We start from the raw sequence: 23820 nt of genomic DNA, 5'->3' as shown, positions 1-23820 counted from the left end.
TTTATTTTCTAAGTGGAAAAATCTCAGATGATATATTTGGATATCTAATTAATATGCTTATGTACCTTGCCTAATTAAAAATAGACACTTATTCAAAATAAGAGGACATCTAATGCATTCATTTATAAATAACTCATATGAAATGCCTGGAAACAAGGAGAAGCACAGTAACTGAATGCTATCCATGTATTAACCTTCAAATCCCTCCAGCCACTCCATTTTCACAGGAAAACCTAGTGTAAAACAAGTCTTGTCCTGATCAGCCTTTGAAAAGATATCCAGTGGTGGCATAGCACAAAGGCAAAACAACTAAAGCTAAGAGTTTGATGGGGTTTGTTTTGTTTTGTTTTTGCCCCGAGTGTTGTGACCACAACCCAGAATGAATTAGTCATGCTAGGATCAGAGGATGTTTTTTTCTTAAAGGACATGAAAAGTCTCATGAATGCAAAATGGACCCAAAGAGCCTGCCTAGTCTCTAGTTGCTTACATGTCTTTAATCATAGAAAAGAGCCTCTATCTTAGAAGACAAAAACGATTTGTGTGAAAACCCCAAACAAACCTTGGATGAGGAGCTTGAACATGCTATAACATTTCTAAATAGTTGAATGAATGGGATAAGATAATGGAATTTTGACTGGAACATGGAAGTACTCAAACTTAGTTTAAGACTCTTAACAAGAATTTTCCTAGAGCCTAGATCAAAATCCATTAAGATACAAACTGCTATATTCATTATCTTTACAAACTCTCAAATATGATTCATGTTTATCCCTTCAGTTTTTGAATATTAAGAGCTATGATTTCAGAGTCAATCAAGAAAGAGAAAAAGTGCGCTTAACTGCAAAAATTTTGTGTGACCCCCCTGTGGAAAGGATACACATTTATAGATGCTTGTCTCTAAAGTGCTTCTATTTTTTACAAGATAATAGGAAAAAGTTTAGAATGGAGAAGTAATTTGGGGCATACTACTTTTCTCAAAGATGCTAAAATTTCTGAGCACGTTTACAGTGAAACTTTGAAGGCCATTCATTTAGAGGAAAATTGCATTAGAAACAGACAGTAAAGAACAACTTTTCCAATAGTGTTTTCTGTAAATGAGTTAAAAATCTGTCTTCCTTCCTCCTTTCCTCCCTTCCTACCTATAACACACATTATTGAGCATCAACTCTGTGTCATGAACAGGGCTAATTTATGGTGATATAATGCTGAATAACGTAGACAGGCTACCTGTCCTCTTGGACTTTAGAATCTAGCCGGGGGGGGGGGGGGGGGGGGGGGGGAGTCTAATTTCCTTGATCCTAAAGCCCAGTTGAATCCATCTTTGGGACTACATAAGTAAAAATTACACCTTCCCTCTTCAAACTAGTGAGTATTCAGTTAGTAAGTTAAAGTCAGCCATGATCAACTTCAACTTCATTTATTAATCATGAAATCTGTTCAACTTCATCTCAAAGATTGGTCATCCACCAGTAGCTTAGTCCCAGGTACCCTCACCAAGGTTTCCTTAGGATTCAGAAAACATAAAACTCTGACAGGTTCTGAAAGCATATAACAACCATTTAATTAGCATCATCTCCCTTCAGATTTGCTTATGTTTAAATGAAGTCTTTATAATTCCAAAGGTGACCATAAGAAACACATTTCTAAGACTTGAATACTCATACTGATTGACTTGGGTTTATGTTTTTGCAAACCCCATTATCTTGAATTTTTGTCATTCTCAGCTTTAAAGTTTGACTATATCAATTATAAATACACATAGAAGTTATAATTCACAGAAATCCAGTAGTCTTAAGTGGGCCAAAAAAAATCTGCTCGCAGAATCTCCAGCATTATCGAAGGCTCCTTGCAAAGATGTGGTTCCACAGAGCTGTGTACCCTATTTACCCAGGACAACCTCTAAAGTCACCTTCTCTCTGGCCTCTGAAGTGCCACTAGAATGCATAAGATGGTGAGATGTTTCTGATTTATAGGAAACATTTTTTGAAAGAAATAGTCATTCAGAGCTTTGGAAAGTCTATCTTTAGCTTCCAAGAGGCTGTGTACAAATAGTCAACTAGCCTTCTGTGTCTAAAGGTCTGGAACAAATGTGACTTCACTCATAAGTGAGGCAGGACAGTGTAGTGGTGAAGGGCAAGTAATGGGTTTGAATTTGTAATTCACTGTTAGTGAACTTGAGCAGCTTGCTGAACCTTTCTGTGTCTTAGGTTCCTCACATGAAAAGTGAGATGATGCTAATTTTGTCATGGTGTCTTTTTTTTTTTTTTTGAAGGTTAAATAATTTCATATTCATAAAGCTCTTGGAATAGTGTCAGACAGGTAGAAAGTTATATATACATATATGTATGTACACTTGTGTGTGTGTACATATACACACATCAAATTAATTTATGCTAATTTGAAAACTAGCTGTCATTGAATTGAGCAGAGAGAGATCTAGGAGTAATCAAATAATCAAGTGCCTAAATTTCACCTTTCTCTTGTTGTAGACATAACTACATGCTGAATGAATTAAAACACAAAGAAAAAAGGATCTGAAGAAGAAAGTCTAGTGTTAAAGTCAAATAGTCCAGAATAACAGAGAAGAATTACAGTAGAAATATTATTTAAAACTTTCTCTTGTAGATCATTTATTGTGGTGGCAGAAAAAGACAGTACTCACCATGTATCTTTCCCTGAAAGAGTATCTCGAGGGCCATGATTGCTTCTGTTGCATTAGTAGATTTCTATTTTTGCCAATGCAGACCAGAGACATTATTCTGTCTCTTAGTTATCCTATTTAGCTCCAAATGGAGGGAGTCTTTGCAGATGTGACATCCTTACTGACCACTCTTATGATACAAGAGCAGCTAAGCAAAATCCACACAAAATTTTAAGAGGGAGCCCACCAGTCATTTTTGTTTTCTTAGTCAGAAATATACAGAAGGAAAAGCCACCTCTGCTTTCCTCCCAGCTTAAAGATGTAAGTGAAATTACTTCTTAACCTGAATTCCCTAAAAGATATAAGAGAAGACCATACTGAAAAGAGACAGAGCTATATGGTTGCTACGCCTTGAATGTGGTTTGTTCTTACCAAAACTCTTGCTGATATAAGGGTACTGAGAGGCAGTAAGGCCTTAAGAGGCATTTGGATCCTGAGGGATCTGCTCTCACGAAGGGATTAATGCAGTCTTGAGCTAGTAAGAATGGCTTTTCCCTCTTGCAGGACTAGATCAACTACCTGAAAAGTGGATTGTGATAAAGTGAGGTCATGCCTCATGTTTCCTGTCTTTTGCACACATCCACTCAACACTTTTGTGTGTGCTCCTGCCGTGTGATGCCACCGGCCATGTAGTGATGCCTCATGAGGCCTTTGCCAGATGTGGCCGCCTGATCTCAAACTACCCAGCCTCCAGAATTCTGGGGGAAATAAACCTCTTTTCTGTAAATATTACCCAGTCTCAGGCATTCTGTTATAGCAACAAAAAAGCGATGAAGATAGTAGTCTTTTTACCAGTGAGCAATATCAACATTTTTCTTCCTCGACAACTTGTGTAAAATTTCAAATTATTTTCAAAAAATAATATCATTTAATAAAATCTATTTCTGGATTTCATTACTTGATCATCACATCTATACTATTTTCATAATAAAACACCTTTTTAAAAACTAAGTAGCTAAGAGGATCAAAAGTAAACAAAATATCCTCCTGACTTTAAATGTCATCATATTTATTGCCTAAATAGTTTGGGCTGCTAGCCTTTGATTTACTTGTATTTACTCCTCATGGACTTCTTTTATCACTTAAAAACTCCTAGTGTCTTCATCAAATAAGAAAAGACAATAAAATGTGAAACCAAGCACCATTTCTTCTCATTATAACTTATCTTAGAGCTTTCATTGACTCACAGGATTTGTGTATAAGAAAAGAAAATGGCTTTTTAAACCCTTAGTAAATAGTTCTGAATGCCCTTGATTTTTTGCGCTTAATAAGTGCTATTTAAATTATTGGGCCTAACACTTTCTATTGCATTTTATGCCTGTGAAAAAAGTAATGATATCAGGAAATGTTACCTACACAAAATTAAGACCGGTATATGTAGATTCTTAAATTCCAATGTTTGTTGCAATTGATTCATTTTAATCTCAATGGCAATGTGTAATTTCCTGTTAAAATAATTTTTCAAAATTATGTGTAGAAAACACAACATGAATAGTTTGGAAGTCTAAACTTTCATACAAACTCAATCTCTCAAATATTTTGCTTTTTCTCAATTACTAAAGTAACTGGAAAACTCAAAAGATTAAAGTAAAAGCTGTACTACTGAAAAGTGATTATGTTTCTTTTCAATCTATCTAAGCAAAGAAATGAGGGGAAGATATAGAGGGAAGGAAAAAAGGGAGGGAGGCATGGAGAGAACAGAGGAAAGGAAGAAAAAAAAAGAATGGAAGGAGGGAGGGATAAAGTAGGGAAGAAGGAAGGAAGGGAAGGAAGGAGATAGAAATAGAGAAAAGGAGAAGAAAGGAAAGAAGGAAAAAAAGGATAAAAGAAGAGTGTAGAGGATTCAGGAGAGGTGGTGGGGAGGCCCAGAGAATAAAGAAACAAAGAGAGGGAGAAAGAGAGAGAAATTCTTTTCCAACCATTTCTTTAATATATGTACATAAAATTGATTGTGGTTAAGAACTTGAATAGCCTTCCACTTTCTTTTTGCTCTGAAGTGGCAATCTAGATTAGGAAAAAAATCTCTATATTTATACACAAAAAGTTCTACATTAATGCATACAGTATAAGACACAACAAGATGTGTATTTCCCATCACTCAACACTATGATCTAAAATTTGACCAAATTAAAGAACAAAGAAATGTACCTCGAGAGCACCAATTCTCAACCAGGGCAATTTTGTTCTTCCTCTTCCCTCCCTAACACCCCCCATTTCCCCAGCTCCCTCCTCTCCAGGGATATTTGGCAATGTCTGGAGACATTTTTTATTGTAATAACTGGGGAGAAGGTACTACTGGCATCTAGTGAGTGGGCAGAAACCAGAGATGCTGCTGAATACCTTACAATGCCCAGCACAACCCCCACAATGTAGAATTATCCAGACCACAATGTTAATAGTGTCACTGTTGAGAAATTCTGCTCTAGAAAGAAATTCTTGTCCTGTCCTTATAGAGTGTGCTAAGTTAATTAAGGAAAATGCTCTGTACCAGCCACAATCAGTGATGCTGATTTGAACATCTGCATTGGAAGATGGTGCGGATGGCGGTGAAGCACAAGGAGTACAGATCTTGAGGCTGCTCTGGTACAGTTTGGGATGCCCAGTCTTTCAGTCAGTAGCTGAGCAGTTTATTTGCCTTAACTAAGACTCAGTTTCCCCATCTGAAAACGGGGAAAGCAAAAGTAAGTTCATACATTTGTTTAAACATAATGTGGAATGCTATTCACATTATGTTTAAACTCAGAACACAGAACATGGGTAATTGATAAATAATTATGGCTCTTATGACTCTTGTTTTTATCATCATCATTCCAAAAGCATAAAATTAAACTTTCATTAAGAGGGTGATTAATGGGTACAAAAATACAGTTAGATAGAAGGAATAAGTTCTAGTGTTTGATAGCACAATAGGGCGGCTACAGCCAATCATAATTTATTGTATATTTCAAAATATCTAGAAGAGAAGATTTGGAATGTTCCCAATATGAAGAAATTATCAGTGTTTGAGGTGATGGATGTCCTAATTACCCTGATTTGATCATTGCACATTATATGCATGTATCAAAATGTCACATGTACCCCATAAATATGTACAACTATTTTGTATCCATTTTTTTAAAAAAATTAAGAAATTTCTAGACCATCTTCCAATTTCCCTCCCATACTCACAAGTTAACTTAAATTCACATCATTTATATTATAACCTGTGAAAAGAAAATCTAAGTAAATTTATTTTTCATCACAACCATTGGTTCTGCCATGATCTCCCTCTTTTCTATTTCTTCACATAATTATAGACTTCTATTTTACTATTATACGAAGACAAATTCTTCTTTACTATGCATTCCTTAGTCATGTCCCAGGTTTAGAAAGGTATTACACCTAAGCATGCAGGTGGCTATTTATCTTCAGTTGCATGATTAACAATATTAATGCCATCTAATATATATAGAAATTGAGATGCTGCATAAATATAGTAAAATGAGCAGGCAGAGGTTATACATGTGTGCCATATTAACTGCTTATTATATATAAAACACATTAGTAATGTTCTAAAGAGGTTTAAAACAGAGAACATTTTGGTATATATTAATTTACATTATCCTGAAAGCAACACCTTGCAGATTATAGATTCTGAAACACATACTCAAAGCTATGCTAGAGAATATCATAAATTGTGCAGATATTCTCAAAAAATGGCATTATGATCCACTTTTTTTGGCTCTTTGCATTACCATAAGTCATAGTACCTTTTCATGAATGGTGAATAAAAACACCTATTAATCAGCAATCAGTCACTCAGCATTAGTGCATTAGTGAATGTTGAGGATGTTGAAATATGCTGAATGATTTAGCAGACAATGTGCTCAATTACTTCCAAGAATTATTCCATAACTACATGTAATATCCCCTTTGCAATCCCTTAGCATTGGACATAGTTCTTATTACTAACTAGAGACCTCAAAAGCAAACACAAGATATTATGGTAAGGATTTTATCAGTCAGAGCCTTGGGTGGCAATATTCTCTCATTAGCTTTGTGTAATAAGAGATCTAAGAAAGATACTGAGAAACCTCTAAATTTCTCTATCTTTATCTCCATCTTCATCCCTATTTCTATTTATATCTACATAATGAGATCTATAGGATGGAATGTTAATGTAAGAAGCAAATATTTCACTAAGGTGAAAGAGAAAAATAATCCTCTGTAGTCTCTACTCTTGATTTAAAAAGCTCCATATTTAACAAAGAAAATGGGCTAGTGTCTTTTTCTCATCCATAAATTAAGTTATTCTGCTGTGAGGAAGAGTAGAATATCAGGCAAGAGGCCAAGGGTGTTTCATAAAATACTCTAATAAGAAATAATAAATGAAGAAGTTATATTTCTCCCCCAAGTCAGAGTTTCAAGGACTAGGAAGATCATTTTGAGCTGGAATAATTGGAGTAGGTGCTAAGGAATCTAACATTGATCTCTAGGCCTTATACAGTAGGAAGGGTTTAGATAGGTTTTGGGAAATAGCTAACATGGCTAGTGGCTACCATATTGGACAAAGCATGTCTAAAAAAAAAAACTATTTTCCACAACAGGAGACATGGAAGCAGTGGCAAAGATGAGCCAAGTCACAGCCCTGGCCTAGAAGAGATCAAGGAGTCCATGGCATAGGTGGATTGTTGTGGATTGTTAAGGATTGTATGTTTGCTTCCCCCCAAAACTCATATGTTAAAATCCTAATCCCCAATGCGAAGGTATTCGGGGTGGGGTCTTTGGGCCATGATTAATCATGAGGGTGGAGCCCTCATGAATGGGATTAGTAACCTTATAAAAGAGATTCCAGAGAGCTTTCTCTTCTTCCTTCAGTCACAGGAGGATGCCAGGAGAAATCCGAAGTCTGTAAGCTGGAAGAGGGTCCTCACCAGAACCTCACCATGCTGGCCCCTGCTCTTGAACTTCCAACCTCCACATATAAGAAACAAATTTCTTGTTTATAAGCCACTCAGTCTATGATAACTTTTTTATAGCAGCGGGAATACATGAAGACTGCTATACATGAAGGGTGAATAAGTGTTAAAACTGGATGTTATACTGAAGAACCATTCAGTTCCCTGAGGGAAGGCTGTTTGGTTGCTGAGAAGAACACTGGACTTTCTTACTTCTCACAGCTGCTGAGACAACCTGGGAATATCTCAGTTCCTTGACACAGAGGGCACCAAGTAAAGCAATTCTTTACTCATAAAATATTCATATTTTTATTAGGAAGGGAGACAGAGAGTAACCTTTTTGGGATTCATCTCCTTTTTATCACTAGTCCCATTATACTTATTCCCTACCACCTCATCCTGAACTCCCCGAAACTCCTGCATGGTCACTCCTTCTCCTTTCCACAATCGGAGCCTCTCTCGGTTCTTCAAATCTTCATGCTCTCTCAGATCCCGTAGTCTGTATACTAAGTTATCTTTACCTGAAAACCTCTTCATCCCTCTACTTCTATCTGTCCACTCTCATTCCTAATTTTGGATGCCTCTTTCTCTGGGTGGCTATTTCTCCTGCAAAAGTTCAAGATAGAATTCTCCAAGTGTCAGTCCAAAGAACTTCTATTTTCTCATCATTCACCGTGCCAAGTACCAAGTGCTGTGTGGTTACTATCAGTTTTAATATTTTTTTCCTCTGTACTGCCTCCCACCTTGATTAATTCTATAAGAGAAGGAACCAACCATAGTTTTCTTACCACTGTACCCCAAACATCCAGCATTGTGTTTGATATAACTCACACATTTTTTTTTATTTCAGCTTATCATCATGGGGGTACAAAAGTTCAGGCCACATACACTGCCCATGTCCCGCCCATCCCCCTAGTCAGAACTTCAAGCGTGTCCATTCCCCAGACAGTGCGTATTGCACTCATCATGTAGTTATACCCCCATTTTTTTAAGTTAATAAATTACATCTACATTTCCTGAAGTAAATGGACATAGTTAAATAGTTCAGGAGAAAAAAAGATATATGAGCAACTTTTCTGTAAGGATATGATACATTTTCAGAACTAGTGTTCCTAATTACATTATCCTTATGGATTTGACAATGAGGAGAAACACCTTTGAAAGCTAGAATGACGGGAACAATTTCAACATATGACTTTTCCAATTGGTTATTTCCCTGCAAATTTGGAGAAGACTGAGAGGTGGTATCACATCTGTAGGAAGATGTTGCTTGTTGAAATATGCTTTCTGATTTGAATCTTAGCTTAGAAATTTTGCTGTGCCTCACAGAGTCACAAGCAAGAGTACATGTTGATTAAAAATGAATCAAATTATAGCTAAAAAATAAATCTGGAATTAATGGGAACCTCTAGACATCCCTAGATAGAAGTTGACCATGGTGTGAATGAAATAAATATGTTCCATTGGGTTCTTCCACACTGGAGATTTTAAATCTGTGTGAGAGAAGCGATTCCACCAGGAATTGTTTCCTATGGTGCTAAGGGGGAACAAGCAGTGCAGAGATCAAGCCTTTTTTTTTTAATGAGTCTCATGAAAACAAGCAATGCAGATGCTGTTTCCAAGTTAACTTCTGGTAATTTGGCTTCAATCCACCATCCTGAATAATCAGTTTATGTTTGCAGCGCAGGTTGAAATTAACCCCGAATATATTTTTCTATTTACATTTCTTCCTGCCCTTCCTGAAGAGTTGATGTATAAATTGGCGCCTTCATCTCAATTGAAATACCAAAGCAATGTGTGATTCTTTGTCAGTGATGGGCTTGATTACAATTGAGTGAAGATTATTTTCCACCTGTGACTCTGTCATTATAATCGTCTGCCTTACATTTATAGTCAAGTGGGAGTGTTTCTCTGATGACTTAGAGCCTTTAAACCTGAGGATAACAAAATGCTGCCTGTGAAGCACATATAAATCCTAAGCAGAGAGAAAAATCAAATCACCTGTTTCTCTATTTGTTTTCATCTAATAAAAGATAGAGAAAAATAGAAAAAAAAATGAGTCTGGTGTATTCCAGGCAATTTAAGGCAAGAAGTCAGCAGGCAGTATACTAAACATCTCTCTATGCACCCCAGTAATTGACATAGCAGGAGCACAGTTCAACTATTACAAAAAATGGCTCACTGGAGACTGAATTTCTTTAGGTAAGAGCTAGATTGCTCATTTTATTCACCCTATCTTTGCCAATAACATTTGTAACCTTGAAGCAAGTTTTCCAATATGGTAGCATTTTTCAATTGCCCTTTTCTCTTTCTTAACCATGTATGGACTGATAGTATCCATCCCATTGGACTGAGAATTTATTGTTAAATTTCTTCAGTTATGTTAGCAGGTTATTTTAGTCAATGAGAATGTTAATTGTTTCTTAGACTAAGCATAGATTTTTACAGTAGCTTTTTCAATAGCTTCACTTCTGGAGGTTTAAGAAAATCAACTAGCCCTGATTACAACAAAGTCAAAATCTTTAATAATTTCTAGAGGGAAGCCTCAGAGATAGCCATATCAGAGTATCCAAATGAGAATAATGCAGTTATATGCTGAAACATCCATCCATAATTCTATGTTGATCAAATCCTAGATAATAGATTCATCGTAGTTGTTGATCTTTTTATTTTTTTTTTGGTATGTTTGTATGTTACTTTCTTTAAAATAAAAACTTCACATTTAATTTACCAACTTAAAAGTATTCACATTTAGCCTTCATATGAAGATTATTTCCTTTGTACTAGTTTAACAACCTCTGAAGTTATTTAGCATATCATATTCCGTTTGCTGGGATACAAAATAGCTAATGTCAAATGTCACAAGAAAGTGGTAATCTAACTTTTTAAAAAACATTTTCTTTGGGATTGTTAGGGACCGGTGCAGGTTGGCAGCGCTAACCACAGGAAAAAAGGAGGGGGGCAAAAATGAGGAGGCCAGTGAACATTTAGAACCAAACCTGCAGTAGCAGAAAATTGAGGTTCGGGACCCTTCCCGGCCAGGAGCATGCGCAAAAACTTAAGTCCAAGGGTAGCGGTTTTTCCTAGCTAGGAGCCAAAGAACCATGGCAACACCCCTGAAACAATCAACCCTGATAGGAGCATTCTCAAATGGAAAATATTGAACCCTTTTAAATAAAATTGTTTTACTTCTTTTAAGTTTATTCACTCAACTACCCATAATTTTAGAATGTTTTCAAAATGTTTACTTTTTTATTCTGTTGATGAAATATATTCATTGTGCACAATTTAGAAAACACAAGAGAATTTTTAAAAAGTCACCTGGCTACAAGAATCCTGTTTTATTCACCACAGTGTTTCTCTTTTTTAATTTTGTGTATATAATGCTCTAAATATGAAACTTTGCACTGTTTTTTTATGTAACACAATATAATGAGTGCTTATCCATGGCATTTAAATGCAAGTATATTTAAAGCTTTTGGTCCAATAGAAAATAGAAAATCTCCCACCTCTAATCCCAACTGAGCACTTCCAGAATAAGACACTCTTTTATTTTCTGGTAAGTGGATGATGATGATTCCTGCATTAAGATACGAGCTCTTTTCCAGTAGCCTGAGGACTTTATGCACATTGACTTACATTTCTTACAGAGTCAATCTTTTGTGATCTAGAGATGGGATTATTACTCACCTAGTCAATGGGAAGCGATGGATGACCTGACATAATTCAACTTTTAAGTATGAAAAATAGTGAATTTGCTGTACAAAGTCATATACCAGCACTGTTTTAGGCAAACAGGGACATATTTTAGAAAGGCATAAGAAGAGGAATTTTAATGACAGATTCTGAAATTTGTATCAGTTGAAGTCATTTCTCGTATATACCAGGGTCAGCCACACTAAAATCACTTGGCCAAATCCAGCCCCACTGCCTGCTTTTGTATGTTTCCTCAACCAAGATTGGCATCGATCGATACATTTAAACGATTGAAAACATCTCAATTTGTTTTCTCTTGTCATAAAAATACCTACACAGTATTCTTGATTTTGCTTCTTGAATTACAAAGCCTAAAATATTTACAATCTGGCCCTGTACAGAAAAAGTCTGTTGACCTCTGTATATGCCAATATACTCTACTCGAGTCATTCACATTGTTTAATATTCTGCTACTTATCCAACTCACAACTGAGTAAATTATGGACTATTGTAAGGCAAAAAAGCCCCTTTGGACTCCAGCAAATATAATTTTTCACACAATAGAAGGATAAACATTGATTTATAAACCAGACTTTTATTCTATTAAATTTAGTTTCAACTGAGAATTATCACTGAAAGCTATGCTGAAAGATTACTTTGATCATCATAATAATAAAACTCAAAACTTTTAAAATTATTTTAGAACACCCACACTTCTAAAAGTCTGCATTCTCTCAGTGGTCTTCAAACCCCAGTTATGCTATTCTAGAATATTCCAGCTGTGCTTAGAGTCTGGAAAAGCGTTCAAATAATTGCTTCCACCTTAAAGGCAGTTGTTAAGACTATATGTAAATGATCTAGTCAACTATTTATTATATTTCCTTTTAGTATTTTTTTGTCCTCACTTCCTTTACATAAATGTATTATAAAATGGTTTAACTATGTGGTCAAATTTTTATAACAATCCATAAAATTGCAATAAAAATGTACATAAAGCATACTTAGAAAAAACTGACATGATCCTTTCAAATTACTACTAATTTTACTAAGTCTGGGATATTGTAATGTACTTTCAATTAAATTGTCAAAATAAAACATCTTGTTTTTATCTCTTTCTTCAGTTTGCTTATTCAGGTGTTTCTTTAATGGACTATTTTTTAAAATTAGGCATGTTAATTAACATTTTTCTTTTTCAAATCCCATTCTAATCTCTAAGATTATATCTTGCATTACTTTGTTGATTTCATGCATCTTTCTTATGACTTTTCTGGTAGTGGATCATTTGAATCATGATAACCTAATGGAAAAAATAAAACTGAACATCAAGAATAACCTATAATTTTTGTTTAGCATCATCTGATAGTTTAGGGGGAAAGTTTACATTTATAACCTATTAAGCATCTTCTACATCTTCTCACTGGAGGTTCAATAAATAAACAAAATTATTTCTGTGTGGGTCATACATATTAAATTCAACAAATGAATAAAATTTACATTTAACAGAAACACAACAGGCAAAAATAAAGTTAGGATTAAAAAAAAGCATACATTTTTAGCTTTCCACATTTTACATTCATATCCTTTCCTCACTCCCTGCAGCTTAGAAAATTTATACTATCTTGGTTAATCACCTTCCTCCATACAGTTTATAAACAAGTATTAGAGTAGAGGATAAAGATAAGAGAAAATAAACAAATGTAAGTTCAGTCCCTATTCACTCTGCTTCTGAAGAGCTCAAGTATTTGATATTATAAATTTCCATTAAAATAAAGCTGATTGGGTTGCAAATCCTCTAGTCCTTGGCTAGCTACCTAACATCCACTCTGCCTCCTGGGAAAACCTGGTTTGCTTTTGCAAGGGGAAAAACACAGAGCAAATAACTTCTCCACTTGTGGCAAAAGGCTTTGGAATAGGGACATGAAAAGGTTAAGAGTACAAAGAGAAAAGAAACAAGACAAAAACTCAATAGACAATTTCTCTGTGAAATCAGCCTATTGAAACTAAAGTCAATTTGGGAATTCTACAATTATCTGATCAATTTTGATAGTCCTGTGGGTTGTGGTAATTCAAGTCCCCAGAGCTAGACTGACTATCCAGCCAAGGTTCACCAACACCTCATTGCCTAATAGACTAGGCCAGGGGTATTCCGCAGGAAGAAATGAGGCTACGATATTTTCAAGATTTATAATTTGCTGTCCGAAATCCTATAAGTTACAATTACTGCCAATGTCAGATGAAGATAATTACCAGCCAATCTGCATAATTAGTCTCTTTCTCCCCCAGTTTCCACTTTACCAAATGACTATTTTATTCAGGTTAATGTAGAAAGTTGCTTTTTCTGTCACTATGGTAAATCCTGCAAAATGTTTTGATTGGTACCTCCACCAGTAGAGGGGAAAATGTTAATATTGGTCAAGTTTCGTGTTCAAATTTTTATTAATCTGAGAATTATGTAATAAAACCAAAGAAAATCCACCTTCATACACAGCTTATCTAATAGTTTCTACAGTGCTATTGCACATATTATGGAAATTTTGAGACAAATCTTGTTATAAAAACACTTTGTAAACCATAATATGTGCTATAACTGTAAGGTATTGTTGTGAACAGGTCACTGTGCTAAGTCAAGCTTCTAAGTTAGGAGATGGAATTCTTCCAATGAATCAGGGATGGTATCATAATCAAACCTAAACACTGGAAGCAATACTATGCAACTTTTTATTAGCCTGCTTTATGTCTACCATTTTCTAATGTGTATCACCGTATATTTACATGTTTGAGGGTTTTTCTTGTTTTATTTTTAAATATTTTAGTTTACTAATGCAATTTCAGGGTAAAGAGATACATGTTTCTCAAAATGTAAATCAAGAATTTGAAGGAAGAACACATATTTTATGTGCTGATGTTTAGTTCTCACCATGAGAAAACTAGAAAGCAAAAATGAATGGACACATCATTTCTTCACCCTATTACGACTTTCTCACCATACTTTCTCATGATTCTCAGATTAATGAATATTTGAACATAAAGCTCTACTCATATAAATATTTTCCCCTCTACTGGATGAGATACCAATCAAAAGGGAGGCTATTTGTCAAAATCAATTTTCAAAGATATCTTTGATTCAGGAATGTGTATTAGCCTATAAAAATAAAGTATGTCAAATTTTCACACAAGGGAGAAAAAATGGTAGAGAAATTTTAAGGTAAATTTCTTTAGGATGTCTATTTTTTCATGTAGATAGGTTTTAACATCACTGTTGTGAGATGAGACAAAAATTCCAAGCAACATATTAGTATAGAAAGTATTTTCTTTCTCTTTTAAGTTACTGAGTTGGAAGGAAGGTCATGATTGAGTAATTGGAGAAGAGAAGATACTTGCTTTTATAGATACCAATTTAATAAACAAAGAAGATAACCACAATAGTTGGGGGTACAATCTTATAACAAATAGCAAATAGAAATATAATAAGTGATTGAAAAAATATAAGAAATAGAAAAAGCTCAACTAAAGAAAAAATGAGTTAAGGTAAAAATTCTATTTTGTGCTTTATTTTCTCTACATCTCATATGATGAAATGTATTTTTTAAGTTTATAATTTGCTTCTATTTGTCATTAATTTACATTAAAAACAAACATTTCCTATACAGAGATTCATTTTGGCTTAGAATTAATTTTATTCTAAACTTGGAATTTCTATAGATATCCCTGAAAACGGTAAATCTTCATATTAATGATGAGTTTTTCTGCTACTTTATGCTTTAAGATTTTAAAGCTAGCTAGATAACTGTCTCAGGAATTATTTTAATGAAACTGAAGAATCCAAATTCCATTCCATTATAAGGCAAAGTAATGTGACAGTTATGTATGGTGCCCTGCCCCCCCCTCAATAATTGCTGTTTCATTATCTTCCTTGCTCTATCTTAATTTAGCAGAAATCAAACCATCTTAAATCAAACTGGTACATGCATCCATTCACTCCTCATCCAATCAAAAGTGAATTACCTGTCAACAGAGAAGTACACTTGCAAGTGTGAAACCATTTGACCATGTTATATTTTAATTTGCAGAGACAAAAATGACAAGCAATTTATTTACATAAAACTGTACAAAAGCAAATTAAATTATGTAAAGTATTTCATAAATAGTTGGACGAGTGTTTAATACATTTCGCCATGTTAAGCATAGTTGCGTGCATAGTGACTCATAATAAACGATGATAAATTGTTCTCTGCTTCACTATCAACATCCAAGTAGCAGAACAATAGTCAATGATTAACATTACAAACAGATCGTACCACACTGAATGCAAGTGCTTTAAAATGCAGGAAAAGTTGTCTGAAAGTAAACCCTAGGTAGCTGAAAAAAATGATGCCTTCCTTAAGATGTTATATGTTTGTGTGTGTGTGTGTGTGTGTGTGTGTGTATATATATATATATATATATACCTCTACCTGGATCACAACTATCAAGCTTTACTGTATTCATGACCATCTTTGCACCTTTTCTTAAGGATACATTTATTTATTTATCGCTTATATAATATCCCTACAATGATTTAGGTCTTCAGATTTCTCATGACTATTTTAGGATGGCTGTTTGATTCTTGGCAGTTTCATCTGGACTGTGTGTTTTATTTTATTTTCCTATAAGACAGCTTCCTAGGGTAGTCTTTCAGTCAGACATCCTCAGTACCATCTCAGTTTCTCCTCCCATAAAAATAATGCCTCCCTTGTTTTTTGAAACTCAGGCAGCAGGCCAGTCAGAAACTATACAAAAATGATATCTGGAGATTCAGAAAGAGCAGTAGATTTTAGACCGAAGCTACAGATGTTTTAATACATATAAATTTATGTAGTTACTCATTAATTTATAAATGTGTCCTAATGTATAAGGCATGCAAAGTTCACTTGAGATTCTTGTGTACAAAAAACAAGTATGATTTATATACTATATAACCAAAGTGCAAATGGCAGCTAAAAGAAAAACAACCAAAAAGAAATAAAGAAAAAAAATTCTAAATCAATATTTTACTTTGCAAAATGGACTGATTTCACCCCTGATAATATCTCTCTGTGTTAGTCTTACAATAAATGCTTTCACTTTCTAGTCAGATTTAAGCAGCCCATATTAATGCTTTAATTTTATTTTATGAATGAACAATGTTTAAGACTGGTCCATTATCTGAGTTTGTCAGAAGGCAAATTTTTAATATATTATTTATTATTTTCAGAAAATAAACATGGATAAATATATAGGATCAAAAAAGTTGGGAATAGCCCATTTCCCCTCATTGTCCAAACCCAACAACCGTTTTTTTACCATAACAACAGGTATAAAAGGCACAGTTGCTTATTTTGCATTCACTCATTTATTTATTTTTTTGTTTGTTTTTAATAATTTTTTTTCAAAAGCACTCTATATATGGAGTGGCACCAGATTTAACCTATTCAAAATAAAAATCATACAAACACAAAATATATTTCTGTGTCATGCCAGCTCATTATATAATAAACATGTTATGATAGCTAATTCTACTAGAATTACTGCGAATACTTACAGTACACTGAATTTTATTCTTTCACACCCATTTTAGTTCTAAAGAGAGGTTGACGAGTTAAATGATGATGGCATGGCTGTCTTAAATGTTGTGCAGACGTCATTGGGGAATGTGGATCCAATTAATCTGAAGGTCTGGTACGACCCGTATTAGCTTTACAGATAAGAGAAGGGTTTAAGAGAGTGAAATGAGCTATCAGTGGTTTCACGTGTCTCATGAAAGAAAGAAAAAAACTGCATTAAAAAAAGTTTGCTGAACATCTGTGTTATGCAATTGAGTATTTCCTTTGTAACGTGCAAGAAAAAATACGTATACATTTCATAAGCATCTTTAGAAGTATTTTGTCTTAATAGGTACTTACAGATTATACAAGGCAGAACTGCTTTAATGCAGTTTCCTAACAAAGTACTAGAATTGCATCTTTCCATAGTGTAAATAATAATCAAACATAAACATGTTCAATTATTGATATTTTAGTCCAATGTTTTTATTTCAATTACATATCTCTTTTCATCCTACCTATTATACATAAACTAACATCAAAACGAAAACTCCATTTAAGAAAGAGCATAAGGAAATGACCCCAAAGAGTACCCCACCATACAGAGAAGTGGTTTTCAAAGATAAGTATTTTGAGGAACTATCGTGAATTATCAACCTATATTCCAGGCTGCTTCACCTTATAGTCTAAGAAATTCTGCAAAGCATGAAACTACCCAAAGCTACATTGTTTCTACTGTTTGCTAGAGAGCCATCAAGGCTATGCCAGGTGATGAGAACGTTTGCTCTCTTTGCCTGTGATTCCCTATTCTGTCTGTGGATTGTCACTTTCATCTGAACGTCCCAGCTCAATTTTCAATAGTATTAAATCATCCTCTATAAAGCAAGTGGCTCAAAATCTGCATATTCTGTTTCTTTTTATTGCACTGAAAAAATGCCATGCTTTCCAACTTTGATGTACATACTGTGAAAAAATGTCACTGTCCAGAACTCCTTTCTTTCATGTTCAGTCTGGATTTGTTTAAGACATATATTGATGTTCAAATCATATTAATGAAAAAGTCAATTAGGGTGTTGCCTTGTTTCCATGTTGTGAATCCTGAAATAGTTTTATATTGCACACAATTTAAAATTAATGCACTTGTGTTGTATGGAAGCTTGCACTAAACAAGTAAAATATGCAATTGTAATTTGAAATGTGAATAATAAGGCCAGCAAGCATAGCCTGTACTCTAAAGTGATAATAGTGAACTAACAAGACTTATGCCAATGCATCTTTCTTTCCCTACCTCACTACCCATAAATAAAATTTTAAAAAGTGAAATCTTCCCTGATAAGATTACCTGAAACTAAACTTGAACCTCAACCAATTGCCTATTCATAATACCAAAAATATGTCACATTAATTTTTCATTTTCTGAATTTTCAAATAAAATTCGTTTTAAAAAGGAAGTGTTTTCTGGGTATAGAGACAACATAAAAATAAAGTAGTGTTTGATTGTTTCTGTGCGTGCATGGGTTCAGTTGCTTTTGTTGTTTGATGGATTTCCACATCAAGACCAAATCAACTTCATGATTTCCCTGATCTGCCGTATGATCTTTGGCCTTTTAATGACACAATTCTTCAAGTCAGTTGAGAATAGTGGTTGTGTTCTGAAAAAAATACATAATTTCTACAAGTCATGATTAGTGTAGTTGATTACACATAATCAAGATTGTATGTATACTGAGAATATTCAGTTAATGTATGAAATTGAAGTTGATGCTCTTGACCTGAAAAGAACAACATATGCCAATTTGGGACTTGCAATCACCCATTGAATATTGTTTTGCTCTTAGTCTTTGTTGGAATATTAAAGCTATGATCTTCCCTAAATGCTTGTTAATAGAATCCCCCTTTATAAAGGGTGTACCTTTAGAGGGACTCTACCATTTTAACAGATTGCCTTTGATGGTGATAAACCATGTTCTGATGGTATATCTGAAATATATGTTCCCTGCCCTGCTTTTATTGACCAGCCAGATGACACTCGAACAAAATCAAAGTGACTAAAATCATGCTTCAGCTTAGGGATGAGAGTGTGTTGTGTTCTGCTAATCAGGTTTGTTACCATGAAAAAAACTTCTTGCAACCATCTTTTTTTTTTCTTTTTTTCTTTCTTTTTTTTTTTGGAGGGGATGGGAGGAGAGAGCGAGTGTTGGGAATCAGTGAGGGGGTTAGACATGCAAGTAACAAGGATGTTTTCTACATTGTACATTATAACCAGGCTAACAGTATCACTAAAGGCCTGATCTGGAGGCAGAAGTGGCAGGCAAAGCTTTGTCTCTTTGGTAGCCCCCCTCTTTGTGATTAAACGGTTTTGCTCTGTGACGTTTTTTTGTTTTTTTTTTTGCCCCTTATTCTCCTTCTCATACATGAAAAGAACTTTGCTGTTGCTCCTTGACAGCCTACAGGTAAACTTCTCTTCTAGTGAGAGTATTGACAGGAGATGGCTTATATTCCCCTGTTTTTGTAAGGGGAATATCCTCAGGATTGGCTTCCTCATTTTTGCTGAAACTAGCTGCACTGAAGGTCTCATAGGATGAGGTCAACTTTTTGTTGAGGAGGTTTCTGTTGCGGTCACCCATGATGGCAGCCTCGCCATTGGCCAGCTTTTCCTGGCTTCCTCGTTCATCTACAGGCATGAAAGTGGAGAGTTTGGGCTGGCTCTTCTTCCTCTCCGGAGAAGTGCGGACCGGCATCCAGCAGGAGTCTGAGTGGCCATACTCATCACACTCACGAGTGCACTTCCCAGTCAGGGCTACATCTGGAAGAGGTCTTGAATCTGAAATCCAAGGAGAAGAAGCCGTTAGTGTGGGACATTCCTTTACAGACTTTCCTGATCTATATGAAATTGGAGGGGACGTGGAAAAAAATATATATATATATCCCTCCCTTACCATCTTATTTCCCATTTCCCAACACCCTGCAGCTCATCATCCCATAGGGCAGTTTTTATTTCATATGCATCAAAGATAAGATTTTGCAAAAACGTCCAATATTATAGAAGAGAGAAATGGACAAAATGATAAATTTTAGTGTGTAGAAGACAGAGATAAATATGCATTTGTTACAGGACAGGGCCATGCAGATATTCTGAAGTAGAAGTGTTAAGTACTCATAGGTATGTTTGTATGGGTAAATTTTTTCCACATCCATAAGAAAAATTATTAAATACAAATAGATAATTTTCTGGATCTATAAATTATCTCAGAAGTGATATGCTTTTGCCAATTGGATTTCCTCCTGCTTATACATTATTCATGGAATGCAAATATGCAAAACCTTATATTTAAAATACGTTCTAAGACATCAGGGTGACTCAAAGTAGAACCTAAATTGACAGCATATTATGTAGTAGAAAGTAAAAAAGCAAGGTACAAGTAGGTTATAGGAATGAGCATGCTAGCAGTATCACCACCTGCCCACCCTATCCCACATCCCCCTCTCCCCCCACCATGTCAAATGGCCTAATATGTGCTGTATGATGATTCCCTGAGTATTTTATCTGCCAGTGTGTTTTATGAATGGAAATATTATCTGAAATATCTGAAATGTATTGGTTAAATATAGTCAAGTTCCTAATTTTGATGAAATAGCATGTGCTCCTAATTAATGATGTTGGCCAAAGGATTGCAAAATGTCTTTTATTTCTAAAAAGCTAAATCATGTCCAGAGAGTTATTGGGGATCAAGAGTAAAGACAGCAGTTAAGAATTACCTTTATACATAATTAAAATCATTATATGTGTCTCTCTCTCTGGAAAATGGTTATGTATTATCTTAATATTAAAAATATTTTTACAGACTTTATTTTTGTTTGTGGGGGAGAGAGAGAGAGACAGAGAGAGAGAGAACTGTTCTACCTCAGATTCTAAGGATATAAGCTGGAGGTTTTATTTAATATATGTTATTGTTTATTTTATTGCCAAACAAAAGAACATATTACAGCTATTAAATACATTCCAATGTATCTCATATGGTATCATTTTATTATAAGACTTGAGACTTAAAGACCAATAAATTTTGACCTCTGCAAATGTATTCACAGCCAGTAGAGTCTGTGAGATTTGTGTATGCATAACACTGGATAGATTTGGTTTAAAATAAAAGAGGGGGTTAAATTATTCTCAATATATTTATACCCTCTGCTTGTGCCTCTACATACCATATAGGATATTGTAAAAGTTTTCTCTGCAAAATCTCCTAAATTAGGCTCTCCAGTAATGCTTGTCATTTTTCCCTTCAGTGATGGATAACTGAAATATTGGCATTTATCAACCCATCGATTTTTGAACCATCTTGGCCTGTAATTTTTATTCTCTGTGCTGAGAGTTCACAAGGAAATGCCAGTGTTCTTTATAGGAAATCTAGCATTGCCTTACTCTTTCCCAAAGGTAAAATCCAAAGGTAATTATTTATTGCATTCTCACATGCTGCTATTTGATTTCTAAGTGGGCAGATCCTCCTAATTTTTATCATCAAAAGAAAAGCACTTTCCCATTTTCATGCTAAATTCCCTCTGTGTTTCTCAAATGTGTATTTTAGATGCGTTAAAAATCAAACTACTGACAAATTTTATGAATGATTTTTGTAATCTAGTTGGTTTAAATAAACAAACTGCAAGTCCTTTGAGAATATTTCCTATCTTGGAATACTTTGTTATCTTTTTTAAATTGATTGTAAATATTCTGAATAGGAAAAAACCTTGTAAAAATGCAAACTATAAGTTCACATCTACTTTTTACTCAAGATATATCTTTTTTTCTTCACCATTGTCAACAAATTCAAACTTTTCCTTTTTTCTTATAAGAGCGTCTACCAAAGACACATGAAAATAATCAGGCATTTAGCTTCTAAAATGAAAGTAAAATCTTTATGAATTGGGTTATCATTTCCCGCAGAGATGACCTAGAATTATCATCTCCAATCATTTTATGTCTCACACAATGTGTCCATTTACTTACACAGGTGGCAGCTTTTCAGTGATTAATGTGCGTTTGTAGTTTGAAATTCATTGCACTTGTTTTGCTCTTGTTTGACATGCACTTAAAAACAGCTTGTGAAACTATTTTGATGCTCTAATAATTCTTCCTACCTTTCACTTAACTTGTGTACCTAACCTATCTACAGCTCATAAGAGGTTATATTCATTTAGATCAACTCTATTTCCACTTAACTATAAGTGAGATGCTCTTCAATTCTTTCCCTCAGTCTTTACTTCATAGTCTGGAGTATTTTCCAATAAAATTGATTTCCTCTATTGCTTTTAATGAAACACAGCTTGTCTTCTGTGCCATCATCCACATGCGAGCTGCCACATCTTTATCCAAGAAGCATGACTTTTAATAAGGATCCCCTGTCATTTCCAAAGTAAAACACTTGATTGGGGACCACAGTGGAAGATGACAAGCCTAATTGGCTGAGACATGTTGCAGTGTTGTCATCAAATTTAGAAAAATAATCAAGAAAGTCTATAAGAGATTCATCATGAGCTATTAAAACTTCCAATTTGGATGACTAAAGTGAATCTTAAAAAGAAATGTCAATAATTAACAAATGCAATTTGTATTACGATGCAATTTATTAAGGGAAGGCATGAGTGGAATAGTATTTTTCTGTGTTTGTATATTTTCTAATTTTAATTATGCAAGAATATATTATACATTTTTTAAAACACAAAAGTTATATAGGGTCTTAGAGAATCATCAAATGCAATATCTTCTTCTTTCCATAAAAAATATACTTTTAAAATGTTCTAATTTTTTGTGGGATTGTAGAGGTAGACCTTTCGTAATTAGTAACTCTTCTTAGTCTTTCACTGAAGGATGTTTTCTAACATTTAGCAACATTATTTTATGCTTTAGTTTACTACTTTTTTTAAATTACTTTTCTTTTTATTTATTGTTTTGGAGACAGAGTCTCACTCTGTCGCCCTGGGTAGAGTGCCATGGCATCATCGTAGCTCACTGCAACCTCAAACTCCTGGGCCCAAGATATCCTCTTGCCTCAGCCTCCTGAGTATCTGGGACTACAGGTGCATGCCACCACGCCTGGCTAATTTTTCTATTTTTTTGTAGAGACAGATGGAGGCGGAGGTGGGGGGAAGCAGATGGTTTTGCTATGTTGCTCAGGCTGCTCTTGAACTCCTGACCTCAGATTAGAGGAGTGAGCCACCACGCCTGGCCCCATTTCTACTACGTCTTCTCAAGGTTTGATATGACAGAGAAGAGGGAAAATACAAAAACAAAAAAAACTCTAAAGAACTGGCTTTATTGTGGAAAGTGCTTATAGAGAATACTATTAAATTTTCATATAGAATATTCTTCCTTTGTATTTATTTATTTTATACCCAACATTTCATCTTTATCAGGTCAAGAAATAGTAGGCTGGGCACGGTGGCTCATGCCTGTAATCCTAGCACTTTGGGAGGACAAGATGGGACGCCTGTGTTCCCAGCTACTTGGGAGGCTGACGCAGGAGGATCGCTTGAGCCCAGAAGTTTGAGGTTGCTGTGAGCTATGATGAAGCCACTGCACTCTATTCCAGGCAACAGTGCAAGAGCCTGTCTCAAAAAAAAAAAAAGGAAATTAAATTCATCAGATCTTGTTTGTTGCTTAACATGACTTGTAGAGAACTCCATTTTTATCTAGTTATGCTATTTACTAGAATCAGTGCATCATTTTGGAGAGTTAAAGTCCTTTCCTTGACATAAAGTTAATTTCCCTTTTAAAAGTACACAGTTTTAAGGCATGATAACAGCTAACAACCTTAGAACAATTCATAACATATGAAGTACTTCCCCATACTTCATCCCTTATACTCATCACCTCAATCGCATAGCAAGGAGGACAGAAACATTGAGAGGGTCCAACATATGAGAGAGC

At 34.7% G+C, this 23820-nt stretch overlaps 1 protein-coding gene across 5 annotated transcripts in view; it reads right to left on the bottom strand.

Annotated features, from left to right (window-relative positions):
- Window positions 1-18986: 18986 nt before the first annotated feature.
- Window positions 18987-23820, bottom strand: part of PCDH7 (protocadherin 7) — a 391875-nt gene continuing 387041 nt past the window's right edge. For 4 of the 5 annotated variants that reach the window (XM_045550486.1, XM_045550488.1, XM_045550489.1 and 1 more), the window contains one exon: window positions 18987-19719. In XM_045550486.1, the coding sequence (XP_045406442.1) occupies window positions 19343-19719 (377 nt within the window). In that variant the 3' untranslated portion in view covers window positions 18987-19342. The remainder of the gene's footprint in view (window positions 19720-23820) is intronic. The other variant, XM_045550491.1, reaches the window with a different exon arrangement.

The sequence above is a fragment of the Lemur catta genome, chromosome 4, assembly GCF_020740605.2.
Source record: "Lemur catta isolate mLemCat1 chromosome 4, mLemCat1.pri, whole genome shotgun sequence".
Lineage (NCBI taxonomy): Eukaryota > Metazoa > Chordata > Mammalia > Primates > Lemuridae > Lemur > Lemur catta.
Note: the sequence above shows the minus strand (reverse complement) of the source record. Positions and strands in the feature narration are given on the sequence as shown.